This window comes from Patagioenas fasciata, chromosome 4 (assembly GCF_037038585.1).
Source record: "Patagioenas fasciata isolate bPatFas1 chromosome 4, bPatFas1.hap1, whole genome shotgun sequence".
Classification (NCBI taxonomy): Eukaryota; Metazoa; Chordata; class Aves; order Columbiformes; family Columbidae; genus Patagioenas; species Patagioenas fasciata.
Genome location: NC_092523.1, coordinates 25,052,389 through 25,073,619, shown reverse-complemented (window position 1 = coordinate 25,073,619; position 21,231 = coordinate 25,052,389). Strand labels below are relative to the sequence as shown.

General features: G+C 37.9%; 1 protein-coding gene across 2 annotated transcripts in view; it reads left to right on the top strand.

The window, feature by feature from the left end:
• Positions 1–5,285: 5,285 nt before the first annotated feature.
• Positions 5,286–21,231, top strand: part of RFC1 (replication factor C subunit 1) — a 40,293-nt gene continuing 24,347 nt past the window's right edge. Inside the window, exons 1-4 of one of the 2 annotated variants that reach the window (XM_065837485.2) lie at positions 5,286–5,415; positions 11,577–11,705; positions 13,421–13,496; positions 15,052–15,171. In XM_065837485.2, coding sequence (XP_065693557.1) covers positions 5,413–5,415; positions 11,577–11,705; positions 13,421–13,496; positions 15,052–15,171 — 328 coding nt within the window. In that variant the 5' untranslated portion in view covers positions 5,286–5,412. Of the gene's footprint in view, positions 5,416–7,788; positions 7,864–11,576; positions 11,706–13,420; positions 13,497–15,051; positions 15,172–21,231 lie in introns of those variants that run through there. The other variant, XM_071807395.1, reaches the window with a different exon arrangement.

Below are 21,231 nucleotides of genomic sequence, written 5' to 3'. Positions count from 1 at the left end.
TCAAACCTTCACTAAAACCTTCTGATCGTAAAAGCCCTGTCAATGATTAGCCTGAGAGCCCTAGAACAGGTCAGAGACCGACGTAATTTTTAGGGAGGTGGCCTCTGTATGACCACTGAGACACCTAGCTGGTGTAACCTATCGTTATTTAAAGCTCAGTCATTTGGGTGGGAGAATATAGGTGACAGAGGGTCCTAAGAATCCATTATTCCTCATGCAGCTGTATTTCGTGGAAACATGGCAGAAATATAACTCAGATTACATAGTCTCTGATTAAAAGGTGATTTCTCCTTCTGTATAACTGGATGGCTGGAAGGGCAGTATGTCATTCCTCAGTCCTGCTTCTGCTGAAAAATTCTCACTGGACTCCTGGGAAATTTTGTCGTGGAGAAGAGATATGTGCATATCCCACTGATTACATAAAACACAAAGCAAGTCAATATTTCAAATACATGAAACTGTTTTTCTATCCTATATAAAAATCCGCTGTACAGCACCAGTACAAAATTAATAGGGGTCTGTTCCAGTCATTAAGCAATTTCCCTGGATTTCTTCAAACAAACACAATTAGTGAAGATAATTAGTGCTGAAAGATGCTATTTCAGCACTGATTAATTTAACAACCTTGGTACACATAGCTGGGGCATCAGTACAGCAAGTAACTTACTGAGCAATTATGCAATATAATTTCATCTTTTAACATATTTCAAATTACAGCAAAGCTACAAGCATTGAGATACAGTAAATTTACCAAAGACAGTATGATTTGCCGTTTTTGCGTTTCTTGAGGTACAGTAATGTAAAGTGTATCCACACTTAGATCACAGTTGCTGAAGAAATTCACAGAACATGACAGCAACGTGAAGCAACTTCACATGCAAGAAAGATAACTCACTGAAATCTGAACATGGGAACCACCTACATGTGGCACCCTGCTTGGATTAATTAGCCCTGCTGGTGTGTAGGATGTGAAAGTGCAGATGGACGGCTGGGCTGCTGCTGCTCTGCTGCTCCTGCTGCCTCTGAGAATGTGCCTGCAGGCTGCCCTAGTGTTTTCCCCAGCATTGCACAATGCTGTTCAGACATACCTCCATGTGACAATGAAGCTAACTGAAACAATGGAAGATGGAAGACATATTACAGATTTGTTTTTATGATAAACAACAAAACACCTACCCCGTTCATTTTTGCAGCACTTCCCTGCTGTGTTAACTCAGAAATAGTGTCACCATAGATGAAGAAGAACATTCCCAATGATGTCTTCTGCACTGCAGATCTCTGCTGGGGGGTGGCCATGCATCTAAAGTCTGCCCAACATAACAAACCAAGCACGTCCGCAAGCACCTGGGGTGACTGATCCGTGCTTCTCAGTAAACATCCTACCAATGGCAGTTTGAAAAGAGAGGCGTAGATATGCTGGTCTGCAGCATATGCTGATATTCCTTTCTTATTCCACGGAACAGCATTTTGAAATGGTAAGTGGGACAGCTATTGCATGAACATAATCCTTCTATTTTATCATTTAAAAGCTTTGATTGTATATTTTGTACTTTATGAAACAAAACTCAGATACACTGATAGTGACTTGAATTTGGAAGGGAGTTTTGATTAGCTAAGGAGAGTTGGGGAAATGCTGTGACTGTTAATTTGGTCAACAATTAGCACAGGCTAGTGAGATGTGATCAGGGGCTGTTGAGAAGTGAGGGGAAAGGGAGGGGAAGAGGAAGGAATGAATTATTCCACTAGCTCAAGCGGCAGAGCTGGTAAAGACTCAAGCCCCGCTGCTGTACTGGACATCAGTGTGATGCCGCACCGCAGGACTCCTGCCTCCGGCCCTGCACTTGGTGAGTCTGGCTTCAGGAGGAATCAAGGCTGCGAGAGGCTGTGGGATCTGCGCCACTTGCTGTTACTGTTACAGTAGCTGGGAAGTCTAATGATTATGCAGTTCAATTCTTAGCTATCAAATTTCCTTTTCTATCTGTGCCTCTGCCAAGGCAAGTGATTCACATTACCAAACCAACTTTTCACTTGACCATTAATTATGTATTCTCTTTGTTTTAGGTGCTTGGCTTGAAAATCTGGGGTTTGATCTGCAGAAATGCTGAACACATTATTAGATGAAAGGAGTTTAGAATGTCTGCAATGTTAGGCGGAGTATCTGAGTTAACACACATTCATTCTGCCCAGATATGCAAATGAAGAGAAGGACCTAAAGACAAAGTTCACTTTGAAAAAGTGTATTGTTTACATTGACATCAGCTGCTCAACTCTACTAGTACTGGGTGCTCAAAAAAGCACAACTTATGTAATTGCCTTCAACAGTGTGAAGCAAATCACATACTTTCATCTTATACCTTTACCTTATACAGCAAAAAATGTTTGTGATGGGATCAAGTATTTTCTAAAGACATATGATTGTGATGGATACTATAGAAAGCCTAATGTAAATAGAAACTAGACCACAGATTTACAAAGAATTTTTGGAATTTTTGGTCTGCAACAAAATGCTAATTCCTGTTTCTACAATGTGAGAGAAATTTGATTTTCTTTACTAGAGACTCTAGTAAGCAAAATATCCCTACAGGATTCCTCTAAAATAGAGCCTACCGTGGGTATTTTAATGCCTATTAATGCTATGAAAAAATATAGAATTTAACCTGAAATTTTAATTTCAGGAAATGGTTTTTTTTGTGTTTTCCTAATAATTTCCCAATAATTTTCCTAATAATTTTGTTGTGTTTTCCTACAGCATTACCATACTGTATTTCTTTAGGGCAATTCCTAACCTCAGAGCTCCTTTGGACACATACGAAGCTCAGAACGTCTCTGTTCCATTATTAAGATTTCGCAAATAATTGAAGAATGTTGTCCCCTAAAACTCATGAGAAACACAGCCTTATGGACTTCAAAAGTATCTCAGTATTAAGTTACAGGTGTCTACTTTATACTTCAGTTAAGTTTCAAATAATTCAAACCACAAATTTTGTAGAGCTGTAAATAAAACATCGCTGCAAAAGCTGCCATAAAAGTTGATTTCAATTCCAAAACTACATCAACATATTAATATATAACAAATTTGAAAATAAACAAGACAATATTAACAAAACCAGACTAATCTATTTTTTATTTCTCAACATAAGAAAATTATTTTTCTCATAAACATCCTCCTCTCTCAATAAGCAAGATAAAGCCTTCACTAGTAATAACAACAGTAGGACTGGGGAAAAACTCAAGTGTATATATAATTTTTTTTTCCCATGTATTTTGGAAAACAATAACATACAAAGCCAAGTAGTCTGTGATGTTCAGAAAGGGAGAAAGTCTATTTTTTTAAAATTATTTGTCTTAGTTGTAAATAGAGTGATGACACTGGGTGTACTTCAGCTACTTTATAAAAAGCTGTACTTTTAGCTGAGTAATATGCCTTTAAAACATAACCCATGATCAATTATGGACTCAAATAACTGTATCTTGCAAGTGCATCACAATACAGTGAGTATTCAGTTTTGTTTCCTTTGGCAGAGCATGGTCTTTCTCACTTCCAGTGGTTTCATATAGTGCAGAAACAGAGGACAGTCTCCCCACCGCGCCCAGAAGTGAATTACGGTCTTTCCAAGTATTCAGTCTGATCTAGTTTTCACAAAGGGTTAAACTCCTGCCTTCCAAGAAACATGAACATGTCAAAAGCCCACAAGCAGATACTACTCTGCTGGATGTTATTCTAGATTGCTTTATCAACTACAAATACAGATAATCACCTGCAATAATTCTTTTAGTATTATTTAAACAGTTTGTCTGTCTCTTACAATGTCATCCATTTTAACTGCTCTTTAGTTCTGGTATCAGGAATATGCACAGCTTTAAAAATTACATAATGAGAATTAAACACATAAATACAAACATAGCACTGAAGATGTTTCCCTAAAGTGATACCAGTTTTGTTTGCATAGCTATTATAGTTGAGCGCCTATTTTGCAAGATTTGCAACTTGCAAAACAGGCTGAAAAGCACAGGCTGTGTTGTGGGTCTGCGTTTACATGCTTGCTCTGTCTTGTGTTTCTTATGCAGAAATCCAAATTCACAAGCTGCGCTAACGTTGAAAACATTAGTGCAGTCGAGTATGTGTGTTCATAAAAGAACAGCAGCAACTTCTATACAAATAGGGTATTATGATTACTTAAAGTCCAATGTAAAGAATTAAACAGGAATGGTAATTGGTATCATTAATGTTGTCTCAGACTGGACAGAAAGATCTGACTTTCATGTCTGTGTAATTATCTTTGCTGGAGTTTGACCATGCCACCAAGTAGACAGTCTCTTGTTCTAGGAAAAGGAAAAAAGAAAGAAGAAAAAAGAGAGAAAGAAAATTAAGTGAATACAGAAGGTATACAAATGGTAGCACTGGAAACTGCACTATGAAACAAGTGCAAATTGAGCTTGTACTCTGCACTTTTTTTTTGATGAGTGGTTTTCTAAATCAATGGCAATATTTTTGATGTTACACATTCTGTTTGTCCCCTCCATTCTTCTCCAAGACTAGTAATAATTACACATTCAGTAGGTTGGCAGAATCTAAACATCAGACAAGTAATTACTGAGAAGGGCAACTGCTATTATTTGATTTGCCCAAGTTTATTCCCTCAGTGTTCAACAAACAGAGGGAAAACGAAAGAAAACATACAAGATTTCATTAGAAATTAAAAGGCCATTGAGTGAAGTCAGTGTAACTCCGCAGTGTCCCTGGAACCCCTCAGGTGTGGTCTGTGAGCTCCCCTGAGCACATGCAGAACACTCTGCTCAGGATTCCAAGTCTGATGTTTCCCAGGAACGGGCCAACACATGTTTATGGCAGGAAAACGACTGCATGTGCTGTGCTGATTCAGCCCTGACTGGCAGTGACTGCCCTGTGGCGGTACTAGCTGTCCACGTGTTGGGGATACTTTGTTTGCACTGAAAAACGGTCACTCTCATGGAGGCCTAGCAGTGCTCACTTGTTTGTTAACACAGAGTGTCAGTCCTGCTCCTCTATCAGGACACACCCACCCCGTGGAGCTGCAGCAGGTGGGAGCGCACCGTTCTGACGCGAGCTGCTACACGCTTTACCAACAGGCCAGGACCTGCTGAGGTTCAGCGGAGCGGTTAAAAGCGGTTAAACCGCCGCTGCCGCCTGCACAGGAAGCACGAGAGGGGAGAAGGGGGACAAGGCCGGCCGGACAGCGGCGTGAGGCCTCCTCCAACGGCCGGGCGGGCCCAGCGGCCGCGGCTCCCCCCATCGCCCCGCCCGTCGCGACTGTGACGACAACGCCGCGCGCCGGGCTGCGGGAGTTGGCGCGAAGGCGGCGGGGGGCGGACGGGCGGCATGGAGCGGGAGCCGGAGCCGTCCCACTAGCGAGATAAACCGCCGCGGGCAGCATGGTGAGCGCGCCGCACCGGAGGGCCGCCGGCCTCCTCCTCCGCTGTTCTCCCCCGGGTGGGGGAGGAGGGAAGGGAGCGTTGCGCAGTTGCCGCGTCCCGGCGGCGGCAGGGCCCGATGGTGTCCTTCCCAGAGCGTGACTGCAGCCCCGCGGCCGTTGGAGCCCAGCCGGGGTCCCCTTCCCAGAGGGCGGCCCAGGTGCGGAGGGCCCGCGCTGTGGCGGAGCAGAGGCCGCCAGCCCGCCCGCTCTGCCGCGGCCCTGCTCGCACCCTTCCCGCCGCTCCGCCCCGAGGGGCTGAGGCCCAGCTGCCCACGCGTGCCAGCAAAATAATCCCCTGCCCGCGGAAGTGCCCACGGTTGTGCTCTTGCCCCGCGCGGGAAGCATCTGTGCCTCTCCAGCTTGCCTCCCCGAAACCGGGGGCTGAATTAGGCGCGACCCACGAGCTTGTCCGGTTGGCGGGAAGGCTGTCGAGCTAACCTGCCTAAAAGCACTCTGCCGGACTTTTAACTCTTCTGTAATTTCAGTATGAGCATACGTTAGCGCCTTTTCTGCTGCCCAGTTGGATGGTGTGCAATATTTGCAGAAAAACAATTCAAATGGGGAAAAAAAACTTTACAACGTAGAAGTAGATACTTGCTTATAAATGCTGAAGGATGCAGCCCTCAGTAGGATGTAAAGAGTTGGTAAACATACATATGTGTGTGTGCTTTCCAAAGCACCGCTCGCTGATGTAGACATTTCAATGTGGTACCTTCTCTTCACATCTGGCTCAGGTAAACTTGCTTCTATGCAGATGGAGTCTCTCTGCAGATGTTTTACTGGCATGACTGCAAATGCTGTTCAAAGACACTTAGGTTCCTCCTTTCCCGTCTTCCTGGGACAAAGGCTTTATCCCTCTACATGTCTTCTGAAAGCCACACATCTCCCAATGGCTGGCACCTTCCTAGAAGGGAGAAAGACAGCCATCATTTTGAGGAGAGGATGAATTGCCTTAGCCCATTCCTTTTCAGTGCTGAAGTATCTGTGCAGCCATCACTGCTGCAGCTGTGAAGACAGTTAGTAACTGGATTGCCTGTTCTGTGTGTGCAATGACAGCACAAGCATATTGGAGTTTAATATACCCTTGCAAACAGACTTTTTTTCATGTAGTGCCAAACATAAATAGCCCCTGTCAGGTTGGTTCTGTAGCATCTTCTCAGTTGTGAAGATGTGTGTAGAGTTACATGATGAACTGGTTTGTCTTGGAAAGGTTTTATTTTTCTTACCCAGATTAGTGGCCTGACCCAGTTCCAAACAGAGAACTATACTGGTACAACTGAGGGAATAAATGACTGGGAGCAGGGGCTGCTTGAGCTGTCTCTAGATGAGAGAGACATTCATGTGGCCAGAGCTGTAGCACTGGCTGATGCATACTTAAAACTGTGATACTGCTCAAAAGTACTGTATAATACCTGTGCTGCAGTTCCACTATTAGTAAACATTAAGTATAGTTATCCAGGCAAGTGCTACTGGATTCACTGAAGTGATACTAGAAATATGATTTCAGTTAGTGCGATTTTTGTGGACACACCATATGTCGGAACTGATGTTTGCATAAAACTTACACTGAAATAGGCAGACTGTAAATAAATATTCTTTTGATGCAAGGCCCACGTGGACACACTTCAGAATACTTGAAATAAGGTGCATTGCTTTCTTTTGCAGCCATTGAGCTAGGCTGGTGAAATTCAGTTTTCTGTCTTTTATTGTATTTTGAGGTGGAAAATGAATTACGTATTTGGAAAATACTCTGCCTTACTGGTCTTCTAACAACGATTGTGGTTAGGTTGAGCTGGTTCTGTTATGAAAGTGTTGGAGTAGTTGATCTTTGGTTTAGGATGCTTCTGAAAGCAGGAAAAAAACAGTATGGAGTGTTTATGAATCTTAAAACTAAGTTTTTTGAGCTGACTATTTACTGAAGTCTTAAAAGCCACCCTGACAAACTCTGAGAATCCAGTCTTTGCACTACCTAACATAAAGGTTTCAGTTTCTATTCATGTTATTTCTCCTGAGTAAAACAGACAGATACACATCTTTCAAGACAAAACTTGCAACCTAACATGATTGCTATGGTCTTCTATTATTGCATCAGATGGAGGATTTGAAGCAGTAGTCAAAACTGGCAAGAACTAGATGGCACAGCTATTACTGAGATCATACAGTTACTAAAAGAGCTCAGCAAGAACACAGTTTTTTAGGTTGTTCAGATGCTATGCATCAATTACTCCATAATTTAGTGAGAGCAATCAGAAATTCTTACTTAGTTCTACCTCTTACTTAGGTGGAACTACTCAAAGTTACATTTTCTTGTTGCTGCTGGTGAAGCACCCGTGGGGACTCACACTGATATAGCCTTGCCTCTTCAATTATAGCCTTCTGGGCAAGGGAATCACCTGGGACAGTCATGCTGGTGAGTTAACCTAACACTGTCAAGTCCACCTCTAAACCATATCCTTAAGAACCTCATCTACATGTCTTTTAAATCCCTCCAGGGATGGTGACTCACCTCTTCCCTGGGCAGCCTGTTCCAAGGCCCAACAACCCTTCCTGTGAAGGGTATTAGGGAAAAAAAACCCTCTTCAATGAAAAGCAATACACAAGGCTGATGACTCCTGTGGGTTTTTTTTTTGGGAAATGTCATGGAAGGAAACTTGCAGTTACATGGCTACATGCCTTTCCTCATTTTAATGAGCACAGATAAAAGCTAAACATATGCAGTTTTTCAGCCTAGTGAACTCATATATCCGTTGCATTATATTGCAATAAAGTGATCAGTATCATAGAATCGTAGAATAGTTTGGGTTGGAAGGAACCTTTGAAGGTCATCTAGTCCAACCCCCTGCACTGAGCAGGGACATCTTTAAGTAGATCAGGTTGCTCAGAGCCCCATCCAGCCTGGCCTTGAATGTCTCCAGGGATGGGGCATCTACCACCTCTCTGGGCAACCTGGGCCAACATTTAACCACCCTCATTGTAAAAAAATTTCTTCCTCATGTCTAGCTTGAACCTCCCCTCCTTGAGTTTAAAACCATCACCCTTTGTCCTATCACAGCAGACCCTGCTGAAAATGTCTGTCCCCATCTTTCTTACAGGCCCCTTTTAAGTACTGAAAGGCCTCAATAAGGTCTCCCTGGAACCTTCTCTTCTCCAGGCTGAACAACAAATAGATAAACCCAGAACAGAGGGAAGCATTCCTATCTGGGATCTAAGCTTATATAAGACTTTACAAATAGTCTTCACACTTGCAGAATGGGAATCAGTCTGATAGATGCTTCTATCACTTTGTTTCTGTGTTTAGTTATGTAATCAATTAAGGATTTATCTGACATCTCTTAATAAACGATAAGAAAAATCTGTCTCATGATTCTTGGATAAAAGCTTCACTGAAAGATAACTTTATTATTGTACTGTCATGTACTTTTCTCCCAAGCAATTCTGAATTCACCATCTGTTGGAGTCCAGCAGTGGCTAACAAGGTTACCGTTTCTTCGGAAGAGCAGGATGGCTGAAAGAGGATTTATAAGTCTGAGGATTGAAGAAGATTGTACATGGATGTCAGTTTTCCTTTGTAGTTTAGGGCTCTGTAGTTTAGTCACTTGCAAGTAGACGGTCACTAAAGGAAATTAAAATGTACTACCTAAATACAAACCTGTATTCAGAAACCTCTAGATGGCTTGTGTGCTTTAATATTGACAATATTTTCTGAAAAACTCCATAACACAACCGTAACAATAAAAGGAAAAAGCTGCCATTTCTTGAGGGCTGAAGTGCAGTTTGTGCCAAGAGAATAGAACGAATTGTGCTAACACAAGGAGGCAATTTTGGAATATGTAGCTGCTGTATCACCGTAGTATTTTCAAAGAAAAAGTAGTATTTGTATGGATAGTCCTTTCTTAATATATGGGTAGAAGATGCTGCTTTCAATGAAAACCAAAAACAATTGTTTATTCTCATTTGACCTATTAATCTAATGAAATCCTTACCTGCATTATAAAAGACAGTAGCAGTTGACTGTCACCCACTTATTTTAGGTGTTTATGAAGTGATACTATTTTTTAAAAGTTTGAAGTGGCAGTTTAGGTCCTCCTTATAGCACATTAAACGCAGCAGGGCTTACAGCTATGGCATTCATTTTGTGAATTAAAGGTATTTATGAAGAGCTAACTTGATATCTCATAAGAAGTGATGAGGCAGAAAATAATCATTTAGATGTTATAATTCAGGCCTTAACAGTTCAGGAACCGTGATGTTAAAATAGTGGAAGAAGCTGGGGCAGACAGATCAATCTCATATATATTCTTTGTCAAGTCTGCATTTCATAAACCAGGATACAAATGGTATTTCCTTGTATAAGTAAGTTTTAGAAAAATCTAATATTATTGCATATAGTGTTTGCAGAGCAGCTCACTTACTATTTAACAGTTTTTAGTTAGAACACTAGAATGGATAGAGCATTACTATTGATCTAAAATTTATTATTCTCCAAGTATTTTAAACATGAATGTAACAGCTATAAAATGAAAACAAAACTTTAAAGCAACTCTATTTTGCAGTTGTGTACTAAGTGTTTAAATTATTTTACTACATTAAAGATTTAACGAGACTATGTTATCTTAAGCCTAAAATCAAGTAAGTAATAATGATAGAGTGGTTGGGTCCACGAATCTACTTTGAGACTTTTTAAACAGATGCTTTCTTCAAACCTGTTAGCTATAGGTACCAGCAGTCAAAATTTGAGCTTATGTAGTACTGCATGTATATTGTGGGAGCACCTGTGAAACAACAGTACTGAAAATTTATGCCTAAAGTCATAAATTCCGTAGAGGGAAATGTGTGAAGTCTCATTGAGGAAGAATGTTTTTCAGTCTACCATTGTCTGTTTGCTGAATCCATATTACTATGCGCAGGTAAAACAAAGAATCTAAACTTTTACAGGAAACAACATTTCTGATTCTAGAAAATTGTTTTAAGCTAAATGTACTAAATCTATACATATCACATACTTTGTCTATGCTTTCAAATTACATATTCCATTGATTTTAAGCCCTGTAGGCTCTGATAATCCAAATCCAAACTGCCAGAGAACTGACTGGTAAGAGAAAAGGAGCCTGAAACACACGTTCTTAACAGTTAGACTTTTTGGAGATTTCTGAAGAATTTACTACTTTACTTGTAGTTCCCTGTGATAATGAGAAGCTACCCAGCTGAACTCTATGACGGGGAATAGTTATCATCTGGGTAGAATATAGTCCTGAGCCACACCCTTTACCTGCCATATATGTAGGCCATATGAGGTACTTTCTTTCTCTAAAATGGCTGCAACCCCTGAAGGTAGTGATACCAACAAGGTACACGTTTTCTTGATTTCTTTTTAATAAAACTGAAGTACTAGATTTTTTTCAACAGAAGCTGGGTTTGACTTTGTGTCTACAATAGTGCGTTTTTTAAAAGCAAAGCTTCAGATGCTGACTTTGTGTATTTAGAAAGCTTTTAATGGTTGTATTGTGGTCAGATAATAAAATAAGGTTAAGAAACAGACCTTCTGGAGGTCTTTGTATTAAGGTATTTTCTTTGTTTAAACTTTAATCTGTTTCTTGTTGGCTAATTATTTTAGTTAGGTGAGAGTTGCTGTCTTAAACTTATGAGAAAGTGGAAGATACGGCATGTCTTACTACTTGACTGCCTTCTAGCTCTTGGTGCTTTTTTATTTGTCTGCATTGGATGTTACTTCATAGTTTAGTTGATAATTTTAGCCACGTAAATACTTGGGGCTAGGTTTGTGATGATTAATTGGAAAAAAAAATAATTCTAATATGCATCCATCTTAAGTCACTGTATTTCATTGCTAATGGAAGTTTGTTTTGAAGTGTGTATTGGTGAAGATGTCTGACTAAGGGAGAAACAAACTCGATTCTTGTTATTCAAAGACAAGGGAAAGATGTTGTGGTGGCTGAGCAGCTATGTTTAATTAGCTGAGCTTTGTTTTCTCAATTGTAAACAGAATTTCTAGATCAACATCCTATAACAGAGGAGCTTCTGAGAAAGTAATTTAAGCGTATTGCTCTTTTTTAGTGTAAAACTTCTGTATTTAAAGTCTTATACATCTGTTTTCCCTTTTACTAGGATATCCGGAAATTCTTTGGTGTTGTGCCTTCTGGAAAGCGACAAGAATGTGAGACCTTGAAAAAGCGTGAAAAAATTAAAAATGGTGAAGAACCCTCAAGTGGGAAGAAAAAAGGAAAGGAGACTAAGGTTAGTTTTGCTTTTCTTATTTGTGAAGTGCTTAGTTTCTCTGTAGGATTGCTTGTATATCTAGTGTTTTTTAAAGTCATAGTTCTTATATACTCAAGAAACATTATATGTCACTTGTTTTTGTATGTATGGGAATAAACTACTACTTAATATGAACTTCTAGCAGCAAAACTTTTTAGGTGTTGAAGAAAATTGCTCATTTTCAAAATATTTGGATTGTAGGACAGAGGAGAGGTAAGTAGATGTTATAATGGTTAGGTACTAATGTAGGCACAATCTGATGTATTTGAAGTTATTTTAGCTATGGCCCACAGTTCTCTAAGTAGCTCTGCTTATTTAATTTTTAATTTAATTAAGATTGAGGCTTATGCATAGTAGATATAGACATATAAAGATGACATGCTTTTAAGTAAGGTGAAAGTCTGGGATGTAGCTGCCCTCTGTTTTTAAACACCTGTAGAGGAAACAACACTGCCTTTCTTGGATATGATGACCTATGTAAACCAGTTGCAAAGACGAAATTCTGTAAAATGACGGATTAAAATTGGGTTGAGTTATAGTCTGAGAGGACTTTTTATATTAATCATCTGAACTGGTGCATAAAAAAAAGGAGTGGCTAAAGAGGGCTTTAAAATCACTTAGAGAATAGAATGATTTCTAATAGAATGGACTGTTTAATATGAATCATGACAATGAAGAAATAAGATGTTACTTAATAAAATTTGGCTATATAATTTCATTGTCTAAATGTGAAAATAAAAGACCATTCAGAGGAACTGAAAGATATAGCAATTAACTTATAGGATCAGTTATTTTTACTCCTCATTTCTCTAATTATATGAAAGAGTTAACAGGTTTCAGATTAGAATTAATGTGGGTTACAAAACATGGAGTTATGTTTATCTAGAAATATATTTTTAGAAGCATTTACGTGCTAGACTATATATGTGCATGACTATAAAAATGCACAGTTGGTTGGTTGGTAGGCAGGCCCAGGAACCTTCCTACCCATGCAGTTTTGATTTTTCTGAATATCCAAAACTTGTAAATGTTTTTTAAAAAATAAAATTCCTTGAGACAGCTTAATGCTAGCTGCTGCTAGGTAGAACATGTTTGTTGACTGTGACCATTCGTGCAAACTCTTACAGTAATTGCACTGCTTAATGGGGGAGAGGAGAAGCTGCAGGCAGCCATGATGCTGAATAGGAAATCAATGATCTTCAACTGTTGCGTATACTTTTTTTATGTTTCAATTGTCTGTAATTTACTCTGAAGTTATATCAAATTCTGGTGGCTATAGCGATGCTATATCCAAAATGGAACCAAAAGTGAAAGCTGAATTCCATACAAGTGACTTATTGGCCTGTACAACCTCTGTTTCTGGTGGGACCATGCAATTTATTTTTTTGGATTAAAAGTTGGAAGGAACTCAAATCTGTTTGCTTTCTGTTAATTTGCATTATACTGGAATATTAATTCCTAATCATCTTTGGTTTGCTGAAGGCATGTTTAGCTTTGCTACTACAGTTTCTTCTTACTTCCTCTGCCCTGTACCTTCCTCCCCCTCGTAAGTAGCACAAGACTCTTTGTAAACTTAATATTGGTTAGAAAAAAATCTGTTAGAATTAATTTGAAATTCATATATTTGAATATGTAACTGAGTAAAAGCTGGAAGGACCTCTTTACTGGTTGCACTAATGGACTGTTACTCTTAGGTGAATAATTCACCCAGTGAAGATGATTCCAAACAAAAGCGGACAAACAAGAAAAGGAGAATAATATATGATTCAGGTAGCATTCACAGTTGTTTCTGATTGCTCCTTTGTATCTTTTGCATCAGTATTAAAGGTCAATTAGGTACATGGCACATCTGAAAGAAAGCTGTAGTTAATTTTTTTTTATAAAATGCAATTAAAAACATTTTTCACAGTATTGCTGGATAGCTAAATATATTTGATAATAATAAGAGTGCAGTGTGTGCTATGCATGTAATACACATTGTAAAGTAGCTTTTAATAAAGCCTGTTTAAAAACAAAAACCAAACCCACAAAAAAAAGTTCAGATAGTAAATTCTATCAAAACTCCAGAACTTTTATTTGTTGTTGTTATGAAGATGTATATAAATTGTGGAGAGTTTTAGGTTTCCTATTCTGTTAAGGATAAATAACATCCTATGCTGGGTACAGGAGAGGCTCATCATATGCTTTAATTTCATGTTCCTGTCTGTCACGTGAACATAATACAGGAGATTGTTTTAAAAAGGTAACTTGTGTTTCCATATGTGTCTTTCTCTATTAAAAAAATCTAGTAACTGTTCATGCCATAGTTGTAAATTTACAGTATGGAACACACAGAATATAATTTAAAGCACTACTATCACATTTAAAAAAATATTATTTGGAATGTTATAATAAGGGAAACCCCTTTTATATCACTTGTATCTTAACAACAACCCAAAAAGCAGCACCTCCCAGATAGATAAAACCCAACCTGAACCCTTGCCTGTTAAGTTAGTTTAATTTAAGAACTAGAAATTTCTAGTTTAATCTTTCTGAGCTGTTATGTTGTTTAATCCCTCTTTGATTGGATTCTGAATCTTGAATAGTTGTAAAACTGTAGAAAAGATGGAGAAGTTTCTACAATTTTTGACTCCTACTGAAGACTTCAGCTTGAATTTTTAGAAGCAACCTTCTTAACAATAGGATATTGCTTCTCTTGTAGAACTAAAAATGATCACAGACACATCTGCCAGAATAATGCTATTATATATAGAAAAATGTGTTTGAATCTTCAGATAAACCATTCTATAAAAAGTTCCTGTTTAGCAGTGAGGAATAGCAGTAGGTAGAAATATTTCTGCTTTAGAAGGTAGAGTACAAAAGTAGCATGTAACTCAGCTGCTGTGTTTAAAGTGCTGACATTGTCTAGACTTTTTGCAAACTCATCTATATTAAAAGTTTGTGATGGTGTGGGTTTTGTGTGTGTGTGTGGTTGTTTTTTTTGGATTGGATGTGGTGACAGTTGCATTCCTTTTTGGAAAGGTTTTTATACAAGCATACCGATTCTTGGAATAAGTAACAGAATGTTTCTTGTTATGTAAGCAAAAAAACACTGTCTAGACTGAGTTCTGACCAAATTCTCATTTAGTTATGTATATGGTGGAATAAATAATGGCCAGGCTTTAGCTGATGGAGGAAAGCAAAGCTGTGCTCTGTCCTTCCATATATCTTTTTATCGCTCAGTTGAATATGTGTGGACACATATTAACTGTTGTTACATGATGTGTGACTTAAAGCCTGCATGTATGTGGAGGAAACATACATTTATGTTGTGGTTAAAATACAGATTCAGAAGAGGAGGTGCAGTCAGCAAAGAAGTCCAAGAAGCCATCTGAGAAAAAAGAAGTTACTTCAAAGCTTGGTAAAGTTCTGAAGCGGGATCCTGTTGTTTATATTTCAGAAACAGGTAATGGAAGAAACATCATTATATGTTCAGCTGTAATGGGGTGGATTATGTTACAAATGGGATAGATTGTTTGACTGATATACTCTTAAATTTGACCATAAAATATAATACTGAGAAAGACAAATTGTGTTCTCCTTAAACAAGCTAGCCAAAAGCGCTTCAGAAGTTTAGCCTCAAGTACTGTAAAGTCAGTAGCAGGGCAAAGCTGAGGTGATGTTCGATAGTGGCTTAGGTTGATTTAAATAGGCATAACATTTCGTGAGCTAACACTTCCTTGCATAAGTGTCTTCCATAGATTCCTGGAAGGGAGTTAAGCCAAAGAAATATATTCCTCTCTTGGGGAGAGAAGTTAGCAATTCTTGATCGCTTTTTTGTAGCCTGCTGAAAGAAATTGTGGTGGTGATTAACTTCAAAGCTCTCAGCAGAGTTTTGGTTAGATTTAGTCTCCTTTAGAAACAGTAGAGTTTAGCTAAAAACAAGATCTTAACTCAAGCCCCATGTACCATTCAACTGAAAACAGAGGGCAAATTCTGTCAGTTTGAAGAATCTTATGCATTTATTTGATTTCATTGTTTTCACGGCTGTTCCTCAAACATGTTTCCTTCCCGACTCCAAACCAAAATACTGATAGTCATTTTCTGTTGCCTCCACCCCTTTCCCTGTGTTAATTCTATCTATCTGGGCTGTCAATCTGAGTGTGTTTTAATGGTATTGTGCTTATTTTACTTGTCCTAGATATTTGATCTGGCATTTAGCTGTACTATGTCATGTATTCATATAAGCTTAATTTTCCAAACTATCCCGAACGATTTATTATATCTTTTTTTTCCTTTTACTCAAAACTTTGTTTCCTTTGACAGTTTTGCCAACTATTTTTTTCCAATTAAAAAGAATCTTTAATAGCATTGATCCCAGAGTAGATAAATTATCAGATTCTTGGGGAATAAACAGTATACATTTAGGTTCATTATGCAATTCATGGTGGTGTAATCAAGTTTTGCTGCTTGGGAACGCTGGCCAAGGTTATTAGTGAAACTCCTGAAAACTACAGCTCAAGGATACTCTTATCTAAAGAGGTATAAGTACACATACGGTTGACTTAGTAGTCTATGACTAAAACAATGCCTTTATAACCTTGAGATTTAATGCTTGAATTTTGTTTATATTTAATTTGTATAAATTATTTCTTCAGATTAATTGGGCTGTCAATTTGACTGTGTTTTAATGGTATTGATATGGCTATTTCTTGAGATAAATACATTATACAATTACAGGAATACACAAATAGTAGATAGAAAAGATCCTAAAATTTGTAGGCATTTGTCCTTGTTCTTAATGTTACACAGCTGAAAAGAATATGCTTGTTGGACTTCAGAATCTCATTCTCAAGTGTTCTGTCAGTGGCAACGTGTTTGAAAGGGCCTTTTGGCACCAAGTAGTTGGTAGAAGCTTGGTAGTTAATTGCCTTAAGCTATTTTTCAGTTTAGTTTGAAACTTTCTTCAGTTGTTCTTTATAATTCTGTAGGAAATACTTTGTTATTATTGAAACAAATGTAATTTAAATAAGCATTTACTGATGGCCAAAGATAATGTGAAGTAATTCTTATAGGTAACAAGAGGAAAGAGTCTTTTTTTTTTTTAAATTGATCGACCAGTCTTAGTGGCCTGGGGAAAAATCCAAATGTTTGTTGTACTTATTAAAGTGACACTTTGTTTAACTGTTTAATGAAGTATGGAACCTTGAGCTCTGTTTGTAGATGATGACCTGTTATTATGATGTGTTGAACTTCATCTGGTTTCATCACAGGTGGTTATTTGGCAGGAATTGTGACTTCACTTCTAGTGAATACTTAATCTTTCATATGCATCATGTAGAGGTCATTATGCATGCGTAGCAATTGCCTCGATCGCTTGAATATTGCAAAATACAATTATAAAAAAAAAAAAAAGAAAAAAAGCCTTGTTCTAGTGGTAGGCTGAATTATTTATAAAGCTAGAAAAAATAAAGTGGTAGAAACTGAGTAAGATTGTAGATTACTGTAAAACTGTTCCTTGAGAGCTTAGAAGATAGGACAAGAATAGCTTGTGAATGTGCTTGCCAAATATAGACTCTTATAATATAGAGAATATTGAGGAGTGTGGAGAAACAGACAAAAAAACAACAGAAAAAAATCAGTTAAGTTCTAGTGCTGGTGGTCAAAAGGAGTCCCCGCATCTGAATACCGGTTCAAATGAACAGCAGATTGTTAGTAAATAAGTGTGTCTTATTCTAAAACATTTCATACGGAAATGAAAACATGGTCATGCTTACTTCCTGGGCAACACTAACATTGTGTATACAGCTGGAAATTGCTATACTTATGCAAAAATGCATGAAGGTGATAAACAACGGCTTTGTGTACCAGCTTTCTTCCGAAGTGTTTTATGAAAGGTCATTTGGGAATGTGTAGTTGAAGCTTAAGGGAGTTTGACTTGAAGTGCATGTGAGGAGTGAGAGCACAGGCTCTGGCAGAAATCCTATGAAGAAACAGGGACAAGTGTTGCAGAGGACAGAGTAAAAGGCATTTAGGAGCGAACCCCATTGACATAGATTTGGTGAAGTCTGGCAATGTCTGTAGTACAGCGTAAGGGTCCTGTAATGGTAAGTGTGCTGTTGTACTCGAACTCTTAGGTGTGAGAGTAGTGTTGTACCAACATAGTAAATGTACACTAGTATCTGGCTACTTTGGTTTGGAGTTGCCTCTCTAAATAGGGGAGTAAAGGGAAACTGGAGGTGTGGATGAAGTAAAATTTAGTCTGAAAGACGTGATCTTTTTTTATTTTCTCACAAAATCTAGGATAACAGCAACATTGAGAAATAAATGTGGTAACTTTGAATAAAAAATGAATAGGGTTGATTTATCAGAAGGCAGAATGATTACTGTAGGATTACTTTGTCAGCCTGTATTTCAGACATGACATGGCGTGAAACAAATGCATTACAGTTTAATCTCTGTAAGAATTGCTGTTAGATTTTAAGTTTTTAATAATGGGCATGTTGTTGCACTTATTTTTACAAGTACATAGTCATCTTTTAGTACTTTTTGGAGGTGTGTTAAAAGATACTCTGGTCAACCAGCTGGCTAGCTGTAGTACTGGGCTGTTCTCTTGATATGTTTGGAGTACAAACGTTTTAATAGTCGATTTATTTTGAGGAAACTGTCTGGAAAAATAATTTTAATATATACTTAATGCTTGTTCCTTCTTTAAAAAAAATGGCTTCTGTGTGAAAGCTATTGATTCTTTTGGCTGTTTTCAATATTTTTAAAGCCCAGACTATTTTTAATCAGTTTAGAAAAGGAAACGAGTTTCTTTTCAGTATGATTTTTTTTAATAGAACTGCCAGTGTTTGGTTTGCTAACACATATTGATTTTAGTGGGAAATATAATGGCATAAAATACCACTTTTAATAAGGAAACTTGAGGCATGTAGCAGACTGGACATGTGAGCTTCTTAAACAGAGGCATCAACAGCTCCATGTGCTGTTACTCTACATTATAAATTAAGATGAAATTAATAACTTTGCCATTTCATTTGGATGCCAGAATCATTACTTTTTAATCCCTTTCCTTGGGAAGCAATATGAAGTGAATTCTCTTTTTTCTGGTAGCTGAATTCAGAAGTTACCCTGGATAAGTGTAGTAAATCTATTTTAAATGAAGGAACTGAGATGATATCCTTCATCTCATTGCCTGATAGTTCTGTGGAGATACCTATTCTTGTAAGCATTATACTCTTCCATGACTATAACAAGCACTTTTATTGGGTTTTCTTGTAATATTTTGGTTGAATTTTTGCATGCTTCTGGTAGTACAGTGGAAAAATTCCATGTCTTTGCTGCGAACTAGCAGCTTGCAATGAATCACACATATGCAAGCTGTTTTTTATTACACAAATACAGAGAAATATTAACACACTGTAAATATATTAAGTACCTTGAGTGTTTACCCTTTATATTCCTTGAAACTTAATTGTATATCTTCAGTGTTGTGTGCCTGATCTTTGATGTTGTGCATCTGTGGTGTTTTCCAGCTAAGCCCTTACTATTTTTTTTCTCCCACTGATACTTTGGCTTCTTGTGCCTTCAGTGCGGTGAAACACAAGAGGGATGTTCTGCTGAGCATTTACATGCATATCAGAGTAAGGTGACTCTAATGGTCACAACACTGTAGGTAGTACAGGGAAGTAGAAAATGAGATCTCAGAAGCAGAGAATTTAGGAAATCGTAGTGTAGGCACTCAGCAATTTCTATGGCAAGTGTGAGTATTTAATTTGTAAAAAGTTGCTATAATTGGTTTTGCAGACAAAAATCATCTACTTCAGTTTAAATATCTTCAGCCTTCTCTTATATTTTAATGCTCCCAAAACTTCTTTCTAAAGATATTTTTAATAAGTATACATATTTGACTTGGAATTTTATTTGGGGTATACTGGACAGAAGGGTATCAAAGGCTATGTAGTTTGGCACTGAAGTGTATAATTACAATTAGACGCGGCAGCTATTGCATTGAGGTCTTGGATCCCAGAACCTTTTTCACTTCAAGTGAAAAATGGGACAGAAGCAAATTCTTGAAGTTATGTTTGATAATTGGACAATCCAAATGTAAACTTGTCAGAGGTGTAAAGCTGGAATGGTTCTGTTAAGCTTTATATTTTACAACAGCATGGAACCTTGACACATGGATATAGGCAAAGCGCTAACAATCGTGGTTTAAAGTACATGTTTGTAGTACATCTAAAATCAATTAGTTTGTTGAGAAATTACAAATCTAAATTACTGCACTGACCAGTTTTTGAAGTGTAGGTTGCAACTGTTTTGTTTTTTAAACAAAGAGGAAGATTGAAAAAAGAAAAATGCACTTTGCTAGTCACACATAGCATTTATTATTTTTGGAAGGAGTTACAGGGGTTGAGTTTGAATAGTCTTGCTGGCTTTATTTGAGAAGTGGTGGTTATCTTAAAGATATTCTTCTTAAATCTTTAAGCAAAAGGTGAATACAAGACTCAGTCCTACCAAGTGTTGGGACTGTTGAGTACTGATCAATGCATATTTGAAATAATCAAAACCTGATACGATGACTGATTTTCATACAACTGCTGTTTTTTCCACCCTCAACTTTCACTTGGGCAGCAATAGCTGTTGCTCTGGACTGCAAGTTCTTTGGGACAGGAGTGGTTTTAAATACTAGTACAGATGTGGTGCCGTTGAAACTGAAGAATGTTCAGAATATTGTCATTTTGTACAAAGAATGTAGATTTGATGACTTCTGGACAGGACGTAGTCCTTTAGCTCCATATAGAAAATCCTGTGTAGTAGACAACAAACACCCATTTAACATACATCTATCATAACAACTGTGAGTTATTTGTAACCTGTAGATGCCCTGCCTATGTTTGAAGGTTTGGGTTTTTTTTTGATCATCATAATAAGGGGTTGTCTCTGCCTTAAAAATTTTGCCTTCTAAACAGGGAAGTAGAGAATTTTTCTATACTGATGAGGAACTCAACAGTACAGCAATAATAAATGAAGATGAATAAAGTATTTTGCTTTGAAAGCCATTGGAGGATCTGGCCTGTGCTGCTTGTCACTATTGTCCTTTCCTGCAATAGACTGCTGCTTTACAGATGGGCCTTTTAAAATTATCTGATTTAAACAGATGTTGAAAAGAGCCTAGGTAATTTTGATAGGGCTCACTTAGGGAAGAACTGCACATGTTGCTGTGTAATCAGCAGGTGAAACCCTGTTGAGAAAGGGTGAGGATAGGAAAGAGGAAGAGGAATAACAAACAGTTACAGGTGGGCTGCAGACATTAGTTATTTAACTTAATTGTGCTACTCCTCAAACAGTATATAAAATAAAAGCCAGATGTGGTTTAATGTTGTGGAATAGTTCTTAAAAACCCCCAGGATTTAGCAGTTGTTTGTTGCTAGGGGAGTTTGTCCTTGTGTGTTACCTGGCATAATAGGTCCCTGCTTCATGTGTAAGTGTTTGCATTTAAAATAATTAAAAGCAATCTCCT